This window comes from Zonotrichia albicollis, chromosome 3 (genome assembly GCF_047830755.1).
Source record: "Zonotrichia albicollis isolate bZonAlb1 chromosome 3, bZonAlb1.hap1, whole genome shotgun sequence".
Classification (NCBI taxonomy): Eukaryota; Metazoa; Chordata; class Aves; order Passeriformes; family Passerellidae; genus Zonotrichia; species Zonotrichia albicollis.
Window position 1 is genome coordinate 93997086 of NC_133821.1, and position 20738 is coordinate 94017823.

At 39.1% G+C, this 20738-nt stretch overlaps 1 protein-coding gene across 20 annotated transcripts in view; it reads left to right on the forward strand.

The window, feature by feature from the left end:
* MYT1L (myelin transcription factor 1 like) overlaps nucleotides 1-20738 on the forward strand; it is a 309881-nt gene that overhangs the window by 286071 nt on the left and 3072 nt on the right. For 14 of the 20 annotated variants that reach the window (XM_026793576.2, XM_074538141.1, XM_074538140.1 and 11 more), the window contains 3 exons: nucleotides 13063-13154; nucleotides 16023-16132; nucleotides 20558-20701. In XM_026793576.2, coding sequence (XP_026649377.2) covers nucleotides 13063-13154; nucleotides 16023-16132; nucleotides 20558-20701 — 346 coding nt within the window. The remainder of the gene's footprint in view (nucleotides 1-13062; nucleotides 13155-16022; nucleotides 16133-20557; nucleotides 20702-20738) is intronic. The other 6 variants (XM_074538137.1, XM_074538143.1, XM_074538149.1 and 3 more) reach the window with 1 other exon arrangement.

The following is a 20738-nucleotide window of genomic DNA, read 5'->3' on the forward strand; positions in this document are numbered from 1 at the left end:
GGAATTTAAATGTATACCTACTCTTACATTGACACTTATGAAGCAGAATTAAGTAGTCAATGAAAAATGTCATTAATTTCAGTGAATTTTGAATCCTACCCTATGATCAAAGGTTCCAACAAAAGTTTCTGGTTTTTAACATTTCATTGCCCGTTTGCAGAAATGTCTGTGAATAGTTTTATTTTGTCAAGGAGTTTGCATTAGAAAATAATAGAAACAGAGAGTTATCAGGAGGGATTTGAAGCATAGGATTAAGTGGGCTATGCTTAAAAAAGGAGCCTCTGCAAGGAAGAGAGGCCAGTGTGAAATTAGGTGACCTATCAGCAGTATGAAAATGAATTGGAAGGCATGTAAGCATGGAATCAGTAGATAGATAAATTAAATAGGTTATAATGAAATGTAAATTGCTTATTACACTGTAGCTTTGCAGTTTAGTTCTTGAACAGACCACTACATCCCCATATTTGATTTTAAAAGATTTTATGGATGGCATCATTTCTAGTGCTGTGATCAGTGGGAACTTTCTCAGAATATACTTGGATTTAGCAACTTTGCTCCTTAGCACAGAGAGGACTTCAGTGCTGACTTCAGTAGAAATTTCCTGCAGAAATGCCTTTTCAGATGAAAAACTGTGTTCTTGCTCCCATCTTCAGCTGACTTTTATTCACATCAGTGATCACCCATTTAAAAAACATTAATGTAGCTTTTAAGTTCCCTTTACTAAGGAAAACTGTGGTGATTTAACCCCAGTTGGGACTTCAGCCCCACAGAGTTGCTTCCTCCCTTCCAGCAGCATGGGGGAGAGAATCTGAAGTGTGAAAGTGAGAAAAATTGTGGGTGGAGATTAATAATTAAAGAAAAAGCCACACTCACAAGCAAACCCAAACAAGGAATTAATTCCCTGCTTCCTATGGCCAGTCAGGTGTTCAGCCATCCCCAGAAGAGCAGGGCTCAAGTGATGGAGTCTTGGGAAAACAAACACCATCACTCCAAATGTCCCCCCTTTTCTCCTTCTTCTTCCCCCAGCTGTGTATATTGAGCATGACACCATGTGTTGTGGGATATCCCTTGGGTCAGTTGGGATCAGCTGTCCCAGCTGTGTCCCCACCCCGCTCCCAACTTGTGCACCCCCAGCCCCATCAATGGTGAGGTGAGGTGAGAAGCAGAAAAGGCCTTGACTCTGTGTGAGTACTCCTCAGCAGCAAAGAAAACATCCCTGAATTACCCATGCTGTTTCAAGCACTAATCAAAAACACAGCCTCATACCAACTACTCTGAAGAAAATGAACTCTAGTCCAGGGCAAAGTCAGTACAAAAAGATTTTAGTAGAAATCTGTAATATACAAGAGATGATCAAATTGTAAGGGTTTTTTTCCCATTAACAAGCTAATGCTAAATAGAGATGAAAGCATAGAGAAGGGTGATTTTTCTTTCGTGAACCTATGTCCTTGCTGAGGACAGTAGGACTCCAAGGTCCATAAAAATGTTTATAGAATGAGATTTGTATTTGAGCAGCAAGGGCATGCCACTGTGTTTGCAAGATGTCTAGATTTGCTGGGGGGAAGCAATGGACATCATCCACTGCCTTTTCCCTTGTGAAGGAATGTGTATGTAGAAATTATCAAGTGGTTATGAGAGATTATTACATATCACACTTGTTACAGGCTATCCACTTTATACTAGGAAGGTTTAGTTAATGGTAAGGCTCTCAGAAAGCCCACAGGAAATTCACTCAGTTCAGCCATTACCACACATGTGTGTCTGAGGTGAAGGAGTGCCAGTGTTGTTTCCTTCAAAAATTCTATGTTTTTCATAGCTCTGAGTTGCACAACTGCATTGCTAAGCATGGGAACAGACAGATTATGAAAAGATGAAAAGACTAAAAAAAACAAAAAGCCAAAAGAACCAAGACAGGAGCTGCCCTCTGCAGCTGCTTTCTGGAAGCTGTCTGATACCTACACTCACATGAATACTCAGAGGACCTCTAAGTTCTCAAACACTCAAAGGAGATGACAAATGTGAGGGAAGAAGATTGGAGATGTAGATTTTTCATATGCAGATCCTTTTTCTCATTAAATATGCTTTGCTAGAAATAGATACTGCATAAAAATCCTCTGTGATCATCCTCAGCTTCTGAAGGGAGAATTTGCAAATACCACCTACAGTCAAACCTCCTGGTGCTCAGGACCATAGAACAGCATCTCACCCAGGGTTTATCTGGGGTGCCAGGGTGCCCCCAAAGAGGCAGTGGTTCTGTAATGCAGATGCTTTAAAAAACACAGGCTAATGGCTGCAAATTCTCTCATAAATTGTTGTAGAGCTTTCAGTATTTGCCTGAAGTCACATCCTGTCTTAACAGGAACATTTCTCAGCTTCAGCATTTAAAAACATAAAAATACTTATCATTAAGTATTATTATTAAAAAATTTATAATTATAAAAATGACTTATCATTGAGAGCAATGGCTTTCCAGCTTGTCCACATCTTTTTGCATAGTGCGAGCCAAAACCGAGCACCATGTTCCAGGTGTGGCCTGACAAGCACTGAGTGGGACAATGACTTCTGTGTCCCTGTGGAGAAGCCCTTGTTGATGCAGCCCAGTGCCCGGTTGGCTCTCTGTGCCACAGCAGCACCACTCACTCTGAGCTTGTCATTCCCAGGCTCCCAGGTCCCTTTCTACAGAGCTGCTCCACAGACAGGTAGGTCCCACCCTGTGCTGCACTCCTGAATATTTTCCCAGGTTCAAGACCTGACATTTGTTTTGGTTGAACTTCATAAGGTTCTTGTCAGCCCACCCTCCCAGCCTATCCAGGTCTTCCTGCAGTGTGACTTCTGCTTCCAAATAGTTCACTTCCCTACTCAGTTTGGTGTCCTTGTCAAATTTCATCAGGATACACTTGATCCTGTTGTCCAGATCACTTAGGAAGATTGTGAACAGGGTTGGGCCCAGTATGGATCCCTGGGAGACAGGTTGTGGTGGGTTGCCACTTTGAAAAGGACCTGTTTACCACCACCCTGTGTGCAACCTCTCAGCCAGTTTCCCACCCACTACAGAGACCACTAGTCCAGACCATTACACTTTTCTCTAGGAGGACGCCGTGGGAAACCATATCAGAAGCCTAGGAGAAATCCAGGTAGAGAATGTCCACTTGCTGCCCCTCCTCCCCAGATCAACCAAGCAGGTTACTTTGTCACAAAAATCAAATTTGCTTTTGCAGGTTTGTTAAGCACAGCCGGCCCTTGTTGAATCTGTGCTGGCTTTTCCTAATCATGTGCTTCATCTCACTTGTGATAGCCCCCAGGAGGATTCATTCCATAGCTCTCCCAGAGACTGAAATAAGGCTAAAGAGCCTGTACATCTTTCTTTACGCCCCTCTTGTAGGTGGGGTTGCCACTATTTGTCTTCCAGTTTTCTGGGATATCCCTTGATCTCCACAATTTCTCATAGATTATGAAGAGGCTTGCAACAACATCAGCCAGCACTCCTCACACCCTCAGGTGGGCAATGCCAGGGCCCATTGATTTGTAGTGCCAAACAGTTCACTTGCAATTCTCCCATCAGTGATGGTCAGTCTTTGTTTGCATCAACCTGGAGTTTTGCTCCCAAGGCCTGGGGCCCAACAGTGTTGGTAAAGACAGATGTAAAGGAAGTGTCAAGAACTGCTGCCTTTTCTGCATTGCTGATGACTAATTCACCTCTCCCATATAACAGTGTGCCAGTATTTTCCCTCTGTTTCCACTTGCTCTCAATGTACCTAAACAACCATTTCTTGGAGTTTTTTACATTTCTATAGCTAGTTTCATTTTGAGCTGAGCTTTTGCTATTCCAGCTGCATCTCTGCATCTCCTAGCTACAGCCTTGTCATTCCCAGTGGGTATTTGCCCACATTTTCATCTCTGGTCCACTTCTCTTTTGGTTTTGAGCAGACCTCAGAAGCTCACAGTTAAGCCAGTTGCAAGCATCCTTCAAAACACAAAGGATCCAAACTGCCAGCTGAATTCTCAAGGTGCCCTAAGCTTCCAAAATGCCCTATTTGTCAGGAGTTTGTGTCCAGCAATACCTTTTGAAAGTTGTTCCTGTGCTGTACACTGAAAGTGGTAAAAACTTTGCAGAGAAAAATCTTTTTTTTTCTATTTATGAAACTTAAATGCTGTCAAACTCCAGATTTGTAAGAAGCTTTGAATATGCAATGCATTGTAGTATTTGATTGCATCTATTTCTAGCCAGGTCTCTTGTCAGGTCAGCTCTTGTCCATGCTTTTATTTGTTGCTGCAGTAAGTTGACAGAGTGCTGCATTTGTGTCAAAATTAATTCACTTTTAGTTCTCACTGTTTTACTCTTTCTTTGGTAGGCCTTTTAAGTTGTTTCAGGTGTTTGTTCATTTGGTCTTAATCTGCCTGTCCTCTTCCTGTAATTGATTTATTTTGCTGTTTCCCATCTATTAGTTTTTCCTACAAGCTGTACATTGCAATTCAGCAGGAGAACATCATACATCATTAAGAGTACCGAAGAACTAACCAAATTCATGGCATTTAACAGTAGCTACAACTGACAATGATAAGCATCATGCTGGCATCATTAAAAGATGACAGGCATGGAAGTGCGTTGACATTTCCAAGAAGACAAGGAAAGAATTGTGGCAATTAAATGTAATAATAATGTACATAAAGAAAAAAAAAAGAAAATCTGTGTGGTGGGTCCTGCAGTGCAAAGGATTTTTTTTACTTAGTAATTTTGTGTTGACCTTAAAGGAGAAGGGTCTTCCTGAACCACTTTTCAACACCTTCCTCTTCCCATCCTCATTCTTTCCTACAGTGGTGTTCTGGCCCTCTTTCCTTCTCAGTCACTGTGGCTCCTGGTCAGTCTTCTTACTCCTGAGCTGCTCAGTCCCCAGCATTTGCAGTAGTTGGTGCACTGGCAGAACAGGACAGGCAGTCTCAGGCGTTGCTTCCAGCAAGCATTCTTCTGCTGCAGGCCCTGCTGCCCTGAACAGGGCTGGTGGAAGGGAAGGCTCCCACAAAAAGTCCATGGAGGGTCTGGTGCTAAACACTAACTCATCCATTTAGCATGTCCAATGGACACTCTGTCAGAGGATTATAGCTCTGACCAATCTACTTTTGTTTTAATGCAGACAGCAGAATGCATCTCTAAACTCAGAGCAACACTCCATGAAATGTTTCTTGCTCCAATTCACAGACAGTTAGAGTTATTCACGGAATTATTTGGACTTTTTGTTCTCCTCAGCAAGGACAAAATCATGTATATGGACAAAACAGTGGTATAGAAGTATATTCTGAGAAATATAAATATTTTTCCTATGACATTTGGGAGAAAAAAATGAGCCTGGCCTGACAGGTACCACTGAAGATTTCAGTCAGATCAGTTAAAATTTGGCAAAAGTTGCAAGTGACTAAATGCAGAACCTTGTTGTTGAAAGAGTTAGGCCCTTTGCAGGTAATTCTGCCAGCTCTTTTCATTACAAGCTGGAAGAAGAATGGAATAGCATTTTAATCAGATGTACCATTTGTTAAACTGTTCCTCTTGATAGTAAGATAATCTAAAAGGACTTAAGAGGTTTACTTGCCTTGGGAAAGTCACAGAGAAAATAATATGAAATCTGTATTAGAAAAAGCAGATTGCACAATATAAACTAGAAAAATCATTTTGCTTAGCAGACCTGACAAATTACAGCAGACAGCAATTGTACAGGTGTTTGCAATGTGACACCTCCTTGATTTTAGGCGCTTAGCAGAAGCTGTCTGGTTATAAGTCTGCTTGTCCTCATTCCAGACATAGCTCATAAAAAAGCAGGGAATACAGGAAGACTTTTTAGATTTCAGGAGGGATGAATTTTCCTCTTGAAATACATTTTTCTCGTTGCTGCCTATACAAAGTGTTCAGAGAAATTGTGCTTCATTTTGAATGCCAAAGGGAGCTGTACTTGGTCACTAAATAGATCACGTGAATTTTTCAGCCACTTAAGAGCACTAATCAGAGGTGTGTAGCTAAAGATACACATTACCTATTTATACACAGGGAAGTCTCAACCTTTCTTCCTATTCAACAGCCCAGTAAATCCACTTGTCTTCAGGTCATCTGTCCTGTTGTGGGCAGGAGAGAAGCTGATGAGTTTTGCAGAAGCCAGCCCCCAGCTCCTGGGGCATTCAGTTGTGTCCCATTAAGGTCGTGGCTTAGTGCTGGGGCCACCTGTAAGTCATGCAGTGTGCTGCAGTGGGTACTCACTCACCAAAGAAGAAATGAGAGATTTTTTTTAATAGTTGTTACACATTGGGAAAGAGCCAAACCTCTTTCCCTCTTCAGGGATGATACAGGTCAAAGCTCATTAACACATGTGAGAAGCCCACCCACAAAGCCTCTTTGCTGACTAAGCAGCCTCAGTTAACTAAATATGATGTAAATTTGCCAAGGGACTACTGTGCCCATCTGAAGGGCAACTTTGGCAGTGCTCTTACAGTTCCAGCATTTCAAGATTCATTAATCCCTTTTCTGCTGTATATTTATGCCCCAGGGGGATTCCTTTCAAATTGGAGTCTGCTCTCAAGGCTTTTCCTCTCAGCTTTGCCATGTTAACATTTCTGCATAATTCCTATTTTTGTTTTTCTTACCTGATGCCTGCTTTGTTCTTTTGTTATGAGGGATAGGCATAATTAAACTAAAACGGCTACCTTGCCTTTTAAATCTCCAATTAAAAAAAAAAAAAAATACCTTCTCTTCTTCTGGGTGGCCATTTACTCCCTCTTGATGTCCATTTGGTGCCTCTGACTGACCAGATTTTAATGCTAATTCAACCCTCCCCCCACTAAAATAAGAACATAGTTCTTTCCAGAAAGGTTTTCTGAAACAATGATCAGATATCATTAAAATAATTTTGAAAAGCTTGCATTTTATTTTAATCATAATGGCTGTATTTTTTATGGCCATTTGGGTAGTGGTTTGATTTTTCTTGCTTTTGAAGCAAAGATTTATTTAAACAGAATAAAATCTCAGCTACTTTCTTCCGCACCTTTGGAAAACAACTTGAATTAGGAGCTGTCACTTTCAACATTACATCAAGCTTTTAGTATTTTTAACTTAGATTTCTCTCCTGACTCAGAATTGAACTTTTTCACAGCAAGCATTCAGGTGTGAGTTGAGAATGCACCCAAAGAAGTTGTAAATGCACCAAAAAAAAACCCTAAAACCCCCCAAAACCCGCAAAAAGCCCCAACCAACCAACCAAACCAAGAAAAAAAAAGCTTTAGCCAGGAAGCAAGACTTATAAAGGGCCACATTAATAAAAATCATTCTTTTCCGATGAAGAATTCTGAAACTGAGCTGAAGAGATTATTTTTTTCTGACACCCAACACCACACAAAGGCAGCTGGGGTCGTGTGGGGAGAAGAGATTGCTCTGTGAGTCGCAGCAATCTCCATGAAAACAGAACTACCTTGTTTGCAGAACCTCTCTCCTGGATTCCCTTTGCTTCACATCTCAGTAAGAAACTGGGGAAAAGCCAGTCATCCTAGAATGTAAATAAAAATGAGTGCTGGTTTAGTGAGGGTTCCTTTAATCTCTGCTGGAGTTGTGCATAGACTGTTTCATCCTTTCAGGTGCGTAGTAGAATTTACTCATGGGAATAAGGAAGTCACTAAAGCTGATACCCTTCAAAATAGAAAAAAAAGAGTGGTTCATGGATTTAATATTAAACTAAGGAATGGGCTACTTTGATCACTGAGTTTGATCTCTTAACTTGAACTTCAAATATTAGCAAATAGTTGAGGAGCTTAGTAAGGTTTCAGCCATTAACAAAATAAAACAGTCATTCTCACTGTGATCTGTATTTCCCTGAATTTCAAAAGGATTTACATCTGGGGCTTGTTTTGAATATATCTCTAGTTAAAAGAGGTCCCTTGAAAGTGACTTGTTCCTTCCTCTAGTCTACAGACAATGCTATTTTTAATAAACACGAGAAGTGTTTCATTTTATTTTTGAAAAATCATTGTGGTAGTGAACCTATAAACATCTTGCAGGGTTCATAAAATTTTTCCTCAGGATGCTTTTTAGGTTTGAGGCTGTGGTTTCTTTATACTCTGTTATTTCTTCCTTTGTAAACTTCAACACTTGACATACCAAATATAAAATTTGTGGTTTGTTTGACCTTTATCTTCTCCTCTCCCATATACCTACTTTGTTTGGAAATTGTTTTCTTCACTTGAAAAGCCAAGTGCAAATTCTCCAGCTTCAAGAGGGACTAAACTGCATCTGTCTACTGAGGAAAAAAATGTATTTAACACACAACCGGAACCCAGATAACTAAAATTGGTCACCCAAACAATTGCTCCACTTGATCAATGATCTTTCACTCTGGTGGCCTCCGTTGTTTGCATCCCTGAAGACAGTGCAATTACATTCTTGAAACAGTTCAGGATTTTAGCTCACATTTATTTAATCTAAATTTCTTGATAAATGTGCACTGAACACTACCTAAAAACTCCTTTAAAACTTTTTCACCCACTAATTTTTATTTTATTTTTGAACAAATTTCACCCTATTTCCAAATCCACTGAATATATGGTGAGGCACTGGTTGCAGTAAGATAACCACAGTGCTAAACCGGAAAGAAAAGTCATTCTTCACCTTATGTTCCACTCTAATAGATACAATCACCATACAGTCTTTATAGTACTTTGTAAGTTATGGCAGAGGGTGGTTTTCTAGAATGATATGCCAGACAATACTTTTCTTTCCCAAATGAGAGATTAACCCAACAGTAGAAATTTATCACAAGCCAAGACATATTGTATCCCAACAAAATAAGGTGTTGATGGTCATCTGGTTGTAGATACAGCAGACTCACAGCTCTTGGTGAATCAGAAACTCAGGGGGAGTTCAGAGTTAGTTTCTGGTGCTTCTCACAGCCCTGCCAAAATGCTGTGGCTTCAAGCCCGGTAGCATCCAGTCTGACAGAGTTAATTCATGGTTTTGTAGGTTTATACCAAATAAAAACCATTTATACTGAATCTATTACAGCAGCATCCCAGCTATGCTGTTAGAAAGCCTAACTCATTTTCATTATGGAAAGAATACTCAACTATATTTATATGTTCTTATGATTTCTTGTGTGTATGAGAATAATGGCAGGAGCAAGTGAGATAACTATGATTAATTTCACTAATTCTTTGCTGGAATGCATAAGCTGCAGAATTGTGTCAAAGTCAGTGTAAAGTTTGAAAACCTATGACAAACATCAAATGTAAAGGATTCAAACTTAATAATAGAATATCCTGAGTTGGAAGGGACCCATAAGGAGTCAAAGTCATTGAAGTCCAGACCCAAGAATCACATCAAGCGCCTGAGATTATTGTCCAAACTCTTCTTGAACTCCATCAAGCTGTGACCACTTCCCTCAGGAGCCTGTTCCATTGCCCAACCACCCTCTGGGTGAAGAACCTTTTCCTAATATCCAGCTTCATAGCATATTTAACACAAGGATAAGCATTACCTTTAACAAAACTACTACCTAGATATTTCTCATAGCCTTTTTTCATTTCTGAAATATTTAAAGCATGTTTGCATAACTCTTAAAGCACTGAAATAGCTTTCACTTATATTCTTTTGTTTGCCAGTCACAGGAAAAAATAAAATCATATCTACTCCTGTGTCCTTCTGTCCTTCTCTCCTTCTACCATTCATTCTTCTAGAAATCTCAAGCAACTCTCAGTCTCGCTGGGATCTCAATTCAAGCTTTTTGGTTAACTTTACACCTCTGTAGGGTTCAGCCTTTGTACAACAGCCCACTTTTGTGCAACACTGCCTTCAGTTTGTTTTTCATCTTGTCGTCCCATATATCCTGAGTTCTTTTGGCTGTTCTCAATTCAAAGAGCAGTTGCCTTCAGTAGAAGTAAACACAGTCAATTAGATAAGAGTTAGAATGTCTTTGTAGAGTAGAAGCTTATTCTAAAAGTCCTAATTCACTTTTTAATTACTTAAAACAGTTTAAAGTAACTTAATTAAGAACAGAGCAAAGCAAAAAGGGTGCGCATTGCTATCTTTGACTAAGTAATTTCTGAAGAATTTAGACAAGTTAAACAAACTGTAGTAGAAGTCAATGCTCTTAATTTAGGTTACTAACTTGGTATCTGCTTCACTAAAACTGAAAGTGCCTGACTCAGGAAAGTGAGCTCATCTGCTTACAATACAATATATAATTAATGAAGAGACAAATTTGCCAGAAAAGATCTGCAGAGGAAAGCAATGGCATGGTCTGGCTTTGGCATCTTCCTCTGAGGTGAGCAGGATACCTTTGGGAGTTTTGAATGCTTTCTCAAATTGCATAAAGCCACTGGAAAATTTAGGACCATGTGTTCATTCACGGCCTCTTCTAAGGACAGATATGTAACAAGCTAAAGGTTGTCATAGAGGTGCATGATGCACAAGTTAAAGCTGTGCACATAAGGACTGGGGAAGAAAAAAGAGGAAGTTTGTGGATTAGGCATGCAGATATGTTGCAAAAATCTCATCTTGGTCATAGCCCTCCTTTGTCTGTACATACTGTATTAGATCACCAGTGGGTTAGAGCAAAACTAATCTGGCTACAGAATGTGGAAGCCTTCTGCATCTTCACTAGAATTCCCAAAAAAAAGGCACCTCTTTGCCTTTCTCCTCACTAACTTCTGATTCATCTGGCTGCCTCCAGAAGAAGGTAGATAATCTGTGCAGAAGGACTCTCCAACAGTTCCAGCAGCAAGGATGGATCACAGCACGCAGATCTTGGTGGTTCAGTTTAGGCAGAAGGGTGCCTGAACTGCAGCCAAGCTGTGGGTGCTCCGTAGCCTGGCAATACATCCCTCTCCAGTGGTGATGGGCCATGGACAGTTGCCTTTTGGCAGCTAGAATGTGACCACCCTGTTTTGTGAAATAGGAAAGTTTAGTATTGCATGTATGGAACCTTGTACCTGGGGCCTCAGGGTGAGAGTGCACCTTGGAGCACCCTGGGCACACCAGTGGAGAGATAACCTTCTAGACTAGCTGAGAAGATATCTGCAGGTTTAGGCTGTCCTGAAAACTTGGTGTGTAGAGTCATGGCCTGAGAATAAAATTGGGTCCTTGGCACCAAACTTTGGATTTAGGCACACTGAATCACACAGTAGATTTCTAATACTTCAGAACAAATTTGATTTGTTTGATTATTTTTCTCTGCTCTCAGATGTGCTGTTCTAGGATCCTGGTTTCTTGTTGGTCTGTTTGAATGCTGTACCTATAGGCTGTTTGAGGACTGATTTTATTTTGAGGAGTTGTCATCAGTCAGGACTTTCAGAGAGGCAAAGGCTACAGAAAAAGACGAGAGTAATCTAATGCAGTTGTTTTTATGCCCACTGGTGCTAACTTCTTCTGAAAAAGAGCGAGTACAAAATATGAGAAAATTCATTAAATCAACTGAAAGGTTACAAAAATGAAGTCAGTTAAATGATGCAGAAACTTTGCATATACTGTTATCCCATTTCTTTCTCTGTGCCAGCATTTTTTTTCCCAAAACACCAAATCCTCTCCTTCTTAATTGTCTTCAAGGCTCCCTTTGACACATCAAGAGGACAGTTGTTTACAGTCACACACTGAGTCCATAGCAGACCTTGGAGTAATAATTTGGTATCCTACCAACTCGGCCACAGCCAAAAGCTGCTAGGTCATGCCATTTCTTGATCCTACAAGTATTATTTTATTATACATCTTCTTAGTCACAAAGCTGTATGAAATGTTGAACATAGATTCTTTCATTGAGAAAATAATTTTTTAATGTATTTTCCTAAGAGCAATCCTTTTTTGTATGACTGCACTTGATAACAGTAGTCTAGGCTTTTCAGAGGAATGGTTTCAATAATCAGACTGTTCCTACATGAGAGGACTTTATTTAGAAAGAATTTGCATCTCTACTTAAAGAAACGCTTTTAATCAGATACCCCTTTCCTCCATATTACAGATTTGAATCAGATTTGCACAATTAAAAATTTTAAAAAAAATCTTCTTTTGGATTTGGAGAGGAAATATAAATGTTCCTCTAATGCAATGAAAAGTACATAACATTACTCAGTTTGCATGGATATGAAAACTGAAATGTTGAGGCAAGAGGAAATTGTTTAGCAAGCTTCTAAATTCCCTTCACTAAAGCTACAGCTTCCTCAGAATAAGATTTTGGTTTTGCATCATTAAATTAGATTGAATATGTATTTTCTCTTATCTGCAATAGTGCAACTACATGAATTATGTGATTTTAGAAAAAGGGGGTAATTTGGTGTACCATTACTTGTTAAATACTGAGCACTGTCTGATCTGTATTTTAATTTTAACAATAAAGACTGCTAAGACTTTGGCTATCAAACTGTTTTGTACAATGTAATTAAAAAACTTAATATTTTGGCAATGTGAGAGAGAAGAGATAACTGAATGTACATCCATAAATGTAACAGATATGCATTATAAGACATATATATCCCCCATTAAAACAAGGTCATTTCTATTGGAATTGTTTCCTTGGGCTCCAACAACAAGCCAACACATAAGTTACTGCCATTTTAAGAAAAAAATTAGAAAAGGGCAATTTAGTTGGCTCAGTAGGTGATATTCACAAAGAAAAGCAGTTTATAAGAACTAATCTTTTGTATATGAGAGGTAGCTCATGTCCTCTTCTCTCAGCATTCAGTTCCATGTTTGAACATTTGAATCTAAAAAGGGAGGAAGTTCAGACAGGGACACATAAATTCAAGTGGGAGTATTTAGACAATAACTGCTTTTAAAATAAAATGTTTTATTAAAAGTATTTTGTCTTAAGCAAATTGAACTGTGTATCTGACTTCTAATTGGCTGTCTATGCAAAAAGATGTTGGAAGAAAAACAAAACAATGAAATCACTACTGGTAAGTCCTTTATTTTTTCAGACTAGTGCATCTTTCGGTGCTAGGCAGTGAAGATAAACCATGTCTCTGATACTGTTTTTATTACAGCTTTGGATTACAGGTTTCTTTTCAATGACCTGTCAAAATTAACAGGCTCCTTACTGTTCACAGTTTATCAGGATGCCCCAGAGCTACTTCAGCAATGAAGAAAGCAAAGCTGTCTGGAGAGCAAATGCTAACAATAAAGCAGCGGGCCAGTAATGGTAAATTTTTAATCATTAAGTTCTTAAATACTAATTCTCTGTAAACTAAAGTTACTGTTACTCTTTTGCCTTTTTTCCTACACGTATAAATCCACTCTATATAAATTGTGAATTCACTGTCAGTAGAAGTGAAACCAGGTCTTATGCTCTGGAAACCTGAGCCAGGAGTAGAGCAGTCAGATTGAGTTATGTCTATATAACTCTAAAACATTTCAAAGTAGAATATACTATTATAATTTGCTGGTTCACATTTCATTCATCAAAGGGTGATAGTTAGTCTTATATTGTTACAGGATTCAGAAGAGAAAAAGGGTTTCTTTCCAGAATGTCACTTCCTCCTGAGTTCCCTTGAATTCATTTGGACCTGTGGCTCTATAACCTCTGGCAGATGGAGATGGCTTTGTGCCATTTCAGCTCCAGTAAACTGCAATTCTTCCTGGGAACCTTGAGTTGCAGGGAAGATGCTGAAGGTACCTTGGATGAAAGTCAGGATAGTACCCTGGTAGTTGAAGTGCAGTAAAAGCAAAATGTAGTTCAAGTAAGTAATATGATAAAAACTTGTCTGGAAGGTGCCCAAGTCCTGAATTTTCTTGGAAAGCTATGTAGTCACTTAGTCTGTGGCAGTGCATGCCTTCTTAACTGTTGGTGTTAACTCCATTTAGAGCCACAGAGCATTTGAACACAGTGCAGGAGGCACCTCAGCCCACATGGCCAGCACAACTGGAGAAAGCAGTGGCTGTCTTTGTTCAAGAGTTTGTAATCAGGGAATGAGAGATCTGGATGTTATTTTCTCTACAACCTGGGTAGTATTGAAAACTATAAGTATCTGCCATGCCCAGGAAGAATGCCTTAAGGAGTAATATATGGATATTTTGCCTACTTGGACACATGACCTGCCTGAGCAACCCAGTGGACTTCTATGATGGGCTGACTACATCAATGGACAGGGAAGAGCTACAGATGTCACTTACGTGGACTTCTATAAAGCCACAGCCATGGTCTCCTACAACATCTTCCTCTCTGAATTGGATACAGATGGATTTGATGGGTGCAGTGTTAGGTGAATAAGGAATTGGTTGATTGTCACATCCAGAGGGTGGTGGTCAATGGCCCAGAGTCCCAATGGACATTAGTGATAAGTGTTGTCCCGTAGGGGTCTGTACTGGGAACAGTGTTATTTAATATCTGCATTAATGACATAGACTACGGAATCAGGTGCCCCCTCAGCAAATTGGCAGATGACCCCAAACTTGAGGTTTAACAAGACCAAGTGCAAGGTGCTGCACCTGGGTCGCGGCAAGCCCCAGCATCAACACAGGCTGGGATGAGCAGATCCAGAGCAGCCCTGCTGAGAAGGATTTGGGGGTGTGAGGGGGTGAGAGGCTGGACATGGCCCAGCCATGTGCCCTCACAGCCTGGAGAGCCAAACGTGCCCTGGGCTGCATCAGAGGCAGCGTGGGGAGGGGATTCTGCCCCTCTGCTCTGCCCTGCTGAGACCCCACTGCAGGGCTGCATCAGCTCTGGGGTCCCAGCACAGGAAGGACATGGAGCTGTGGGAGTGAGACCAGAGGAGCCCACCAACATGATCAGAGGGATGGAGCAGCTGTGTTGTGAGGAAAGGCTGAGAGAATTGGGATTGTTCAGCCTGAAAAAGAGAAGGCCTTGAAGTCACCCAGTTGCAGCCTTCCAGTACCTGAAGGGATCTTGCAACAGAGATGGAGAGGGACTTTCTACAAGGGCACGTAGTGACAGGACCAAGGGGAAAGGGCTTCAAACTGCAAGAGAGTAGGTTTAGATTGGATATTAGGAAAATACTGCTTACTGTGAGAGAGGTGAGGCACTGGAACAGGTTGTTCAGAGAAGCTGTGGATGCCTTCTCCCTGGAAGTGTTTCAGGCCAGGCTGGATGGGGCCGTGAAAAACGTGGTGTAGTCTTCCCTGCTCTGGGAAGATGTTCCAGCCAATGGCAGAGGGGTTGAAACTAGATAATCCTCAAGGTCCATTCCAACCCAAGCCATTATATAATTCTATGACATCTTTCCTATCAGAGTCAGGCACTGTGGGGAAAGGTATGAAAGATTCACACCAGCAGAAGAAGGAGGGTGGGAGCACCAGTTTCTCTGGCTTTAGGTGTTCACACTTTGACTTGAAAAAAGACAGATCTGTCTGTCTCATCCCAGGAATATTTTATGCTTTGTTATATTAATTATAAAGATAAATAAACTGTTACAGTTTATTCCTGTCTGAATTCTTAGAAATGCAGTTAACTTTAAAGTTCTGTTGCTTTTAATATTTATTTCAAAAATGTGAGAAAGCACTTCCATTTTAAAATTACTCTATAAATCATTATTTAATAACACCCTTCTCAACCCTTCTGAGCCATTGTCAAACATTAAAAACAACTGCAGAATCACAGTATATCCCAGTACATCAACAAAATTTCTCTTTGTTGAGAAAAAAATTCTGAATTAGTTACAGCTTCTCTTGATAATACTGTAATATGAAGAGATTACCATGTTAAGGTTTTTTACTTTCCTTCAGAAGATCTGTAAGTGGACACACTCTTTAAATAAATTACATATGACAATGGAGTGAAATTTCTTGCTGCAGGTACATTTCTTATAATATAAAGTTAAATGTCCTTTTGATCCTCCAGGTATTTTCAGCATTTTCACTGGAGAATTACTGCAATTTTAAAAGTAAAAGTAGTTGAAAATACTTCTTTTGAACTGCAGAATAAAAATTTGAAGAATGCTTCCTTTTTTTTGCTTGAAATAAATTGATTTTTAAATATGGAAATAATTAATTCACTGAACTCTGATTTAAATGTTAATTATTTTAACACCCCTTTTATTTTTATGTCACACAGGTATAGAAAATGATGAAGAAATTAAACAGTTAGATGAAGAAATCAAAGAACTAAATGAATCCAACTCCCAGATGGAAGCTGATATGATTAAACTCAGAACTCAGGTAACAGTTTTATGAAGCCCTAAATTCAAGCTCCTTTTTCTACATGACTGATTAAAAAACATATAGGACATTTGTTGTTTCCTTATATATTAAGATATCTATGCATAATTTACTATTTATAAAATCTGAAGACAGTGTTCATTGTGCAATTTTCAAATCAGTTATCAACAGTAAAAAAAAAAAAAAAAAAACAAAAAGAACTCAGCAAAATGCATTCTTTAAAATAATGGCAAAACATGACCTGTCATGGTCAGCTTGGTATTTCCCCTTGATAAGGCTGTGCCCTTCTGATAGTTCTTAAAATATTGTGTGATGACATGGTCGTTAACATAAGTTACAAGGTGAAGGAGACCAGATGAACAGCATGGCTTTTGTCATGTCTTGCAGAGGAAATTTAGACAGAGAAGTGAGTAGCATGTGATACACTAAATGCAGCCCTTGGCAGCAGTAGTTGTTCCAGAGATCCAGATTAATTCTTTTTTCATTCCGTATAAATTTGTCAGGGGAAAAAAAGTAGAAAACCTAACATTAGACTATTAAGTAAAATCCCATCATTCAGTAGTCCTAAAACTGGATGGAAAAAGCCAAAGAAGAAAATCAATTGAATTCCCCTAGAATTTTTCAGTGTCCAGTATAGATTCTGGTGCTTGTCTCTTCACATGGTTTGAGCACAGACACCAAGAGTGAAGTTCACCACAGTCACCATTTGTCAGTCTTTAGTCCCTGATGATAGTCACTCAGTTGATCTCAATGGAAACAGAGTAAACCACTCCTTGTTACTTGTTTGTCTGCTGCTTGTGGAGATGGGCACCATATCCATTCTCCTTCTCCTCTTGTATAGCCATAAAGGCAGGATCTACTTCTTCAACTTGGGTTTTATTTGGTTTCTAAACCTTAGCCAGATTGATACTGAAACCTCACTTCTACTTTATGTCTGCATTCAGAGTTCCACTGTCATTATTCAGCTTTCATAGGATTTGATTCAAGGTTTACAGAGTTTCCTGATGTGGCCAAATATAACTGTAGGGTAATGAGGAGAAAGTCTTCAAGAACATAAAGCAAGAAGAATAATCAGAGGCAGGAAAATTACATACATTTACTCTTGAGAAATTTGGCCATAAATTTTGAATCTGGCAGCTTCCAATTGCCTTATCTTTTCTTCTGCTTAATACACTGTAGGTGCTATTTACATACAGACTGATATGGCTGAGTTTTTAAAAAATATGAAGCAGTTTGGCTGTTGCACGTACATTAGGTAAATGCTGAAGTTGTCAGTAATTTACTGCACTTTTATATTTGACCAGATGGATTGAAAAATAAAGCTATGGTAACACTATCACAGGCATAAACATGTATTGAGTTTCAGAGATTTATCTAGGAATTTCATATCAAGCTTTGATCTGAAATGAGTACAAAAGCCATACTTCAGTGGTCTCAGTTCCAGCTTTCATTCTTCAGACTAGTGCCATTGCATATTCTTAAAAGTCATATTAGGCACTTGTGGGACCACTAAATGTTCTTGGTAAGAGAAAGCTCAGCTGGTGATTTTACCAATAAGTTAAAAGGATATTTCTCACACTTCTGTGCAGCAGATTTAGAAAAAGGGTAGGTTAAAATGATTAATGGGATTTTAAAAAGTAGAGCTACAAGAGACCAAGAAAACATTATTTTGTCTACCAGTCACCTTTACTTCCTAAGATCTTCCTAAGGTAAACCTGACAGGTGCTTGTCTAACCTGTTCTTTGCTTCCCATACTAGAAATTCCACGAACTCTGGGTAATCTGGTCTAATACTTACCTGTTCTTATCCAGCTAGTTACTAAGGCCTTGCAGAGAATCTCAACTGAGTTAAACTTCACAAAAAAATTTAGAGGCCTTAGTTTTGAATTCATGCACTCTCCTGAAGATAAGCAATTTACATTTACAACACATAGGGAGTTACATCATAGTCATTATCAAACTACTAAGAGGATCAAAGTCAACAGTCCCCTTTATTTGCAACAGTGAAATTATACTGGACATAGCAAAATGTTTATTGATAAACCTTTAGAAAATCATTGTGCAACTCAGATTTCAGTAAAATTTGACAGATGGGAAATATGCAATGGGAAAATAGTGGAAGTTATGTGAACACCAGAAGTAGCAATAGTCTTGTTTGATACAGATTTGCAACCCATATGATTGTAAGTGCCAGTGAAAGCTTTTCATATGACAGGAACAGGAAATGCTTCCATGTAGAATTTTTCAGTTTAATAAAGTGAAAATCAGTCCTATTTCTTAGGTGGAGCACTTATAAGACTCTCCTTTACTCAGCTGCCTTTTTACTTAAGACTTTGAAGAAAGTGTTTTAAATCTAAAATCTTGTAGTAAATTTGTTCAAATTTAACATGCAAATATGAGAGAAGCAGAAACACATAAAGGGGAGAGGAGAAGAACAAATCTGCAAATAATTGTGTGTTTCATACAAGAAACAGATTATCCTATTTTCAGAATACATACAAGTAAACATTTCTTAGTTTTAGAGTAAAATGTGGGGAGGGAAATTTCAGCCTTTAAGTGAACAAATACAATAATTAAATTTAAAACGGATGAAATTACAGATGAATACTAAGTGAAGTGGTGAGATGTGCTGATCATCTGCCACTGTATTTGCAGAATACAGCATCTCATGAAAAAAAGCAAAAAAGATGGTTCCAGTTGCAATGCTTAGCTAGATAGAAAATCTGTAGAATGTCAGCTCCTGCTAAAGTTAGTGTGGGGTGGCTGCAGTATGCCATACTGAACTGAGCCTTCATTGGCATCAGACTCCTCATTCTGGTCTGTAATATTAAAAAAAAAATAGGATAGGTATTGGAGTATGACTCGACTAAGAAGCAGCTATGAAAGATGTTTTGCATTTGGATACAGCATTCTCTCCCATATAAACAAGCTGAAAGCAAAATAAGATAGGAGGATCAGGTGTCCAGGTTCAAAGAGGAAGTATTTTTTCCTTACTAATATATTTTGTGGAAATTAGCTCAGAATCAATTAATTGTTACAAAACCAAGTCCCCACAATACTGGCAACTTGGATTAACTGCCATTTGTACCTGTAGTCAAAGCAAGAGATACTTGGAAACTGTTTATGTAGACACATCACTTTTCAAAATTACTTCTATCAACTAATGGGCTGCATTTCCATAAGCAAGATAAAAGTTTAGGTCCATAATAAAATGTGATACCTCTAACTACCTGCCTGTGCCACCAGTTTCCCAGCATTTACTCACCAAAGGTCCAGTTGATGTGCGCTTGAGAGCCTTTACTCTTCTGCCTGTTACTACTGCACAGACCTCTGACCTTCCATCAGCATTTCAATTGTATCAATTCTTTCCACAGCTCACTCTTCTAGGCCAGTATAGAAATGGATAAACCTCATTTTGAGAATTCAAAACCTTGTGTTCTTTGGCATTTTTTCCACTTCACTGGCTTCTTTTTTCTTGTCAATGCATATTTTAACCTACACACACACAGAGCACACTGTACATTCTGTAATAGATGTTAACAGTTATCACCCCATGTGGAAAGTACGAACAGGGCTACAGAGGAAAGAACAGACAGATGTGAATGAGCTCTGCATGTGCTCTTGATGAGTTGGACATAAGCCAGTGCTCATCTGAAATCCTTGTAACTCCATTAGCACAATGCTCTCCACAAGCTCTTTCTCTCAGCAATGCTTTTAGCTCAAGCAGGGCACCATGCAAGGTCAGAGCTAACGTGTCTGGTCACCTGGAAACACAGGCAGAGCACAATCTCAGTTGTTTTCACTTGTACGTGAAGCAATGCCACAGGCCTGTGCTCAAATATTCTTCAGTTTCTTCCGTTTTACAACTCACTGTATGTATAGGAAAGCTTTCTGACTTTGTACATACATTGAAATAACATGCAGTTTTTCAGATTTCAAAATCAGCTCTGTGAGTTTGCACAGAATCATATTATACTTACAAAGAGCTAAACATTGGCTGCAAGAAGCTGTGCATGCTTAATTAACACGATATATGTGTAGCTGAAAATATAAGAAAAGCGTGACTTACTGCAGAATGCCCCTAAGACTGGCTTCTAGGAGTTTAACTGCATGGGTGAACTTGCAGAACTAAGGTCCTTAATGCCTTTCAACTATACAAGAAAAGCTCTAAAGGAGTGGAATCAAATCCAAGTTCATTCACTCACTATTACCAGTATTGAAAAGACAAGCTGTTAAAGTTATACAACATGCAGTGGGAATAAGAAAGACTTAGTGACAATAAGAACTGCAAACTCAAGCAAAACCTTTTTAAACATGAATGAATAGACCTTTTCTCCTTTCCCTGGTATTTCTGTTCTCTCTCCCTTCAAAGAGTGCATGCTTTGTACCAGATTGCCTTATATTACATTGTACACAAATTTGTCCATTTTAGATTACCACAATGGAGAGCAACCTGAAGACGATAGAAGAGGAGAACAAAGTAATTGAACAGCAAAATGAGTCTCTTCTTCATGAATTGGCCAATTTAAGCCAGTCTTTAATTCATAGTCTAGCTAATATCCAGCTGCCACATATGGTAAGTGATTGAGAGCACAAGTTAAGGAATTTGGCGA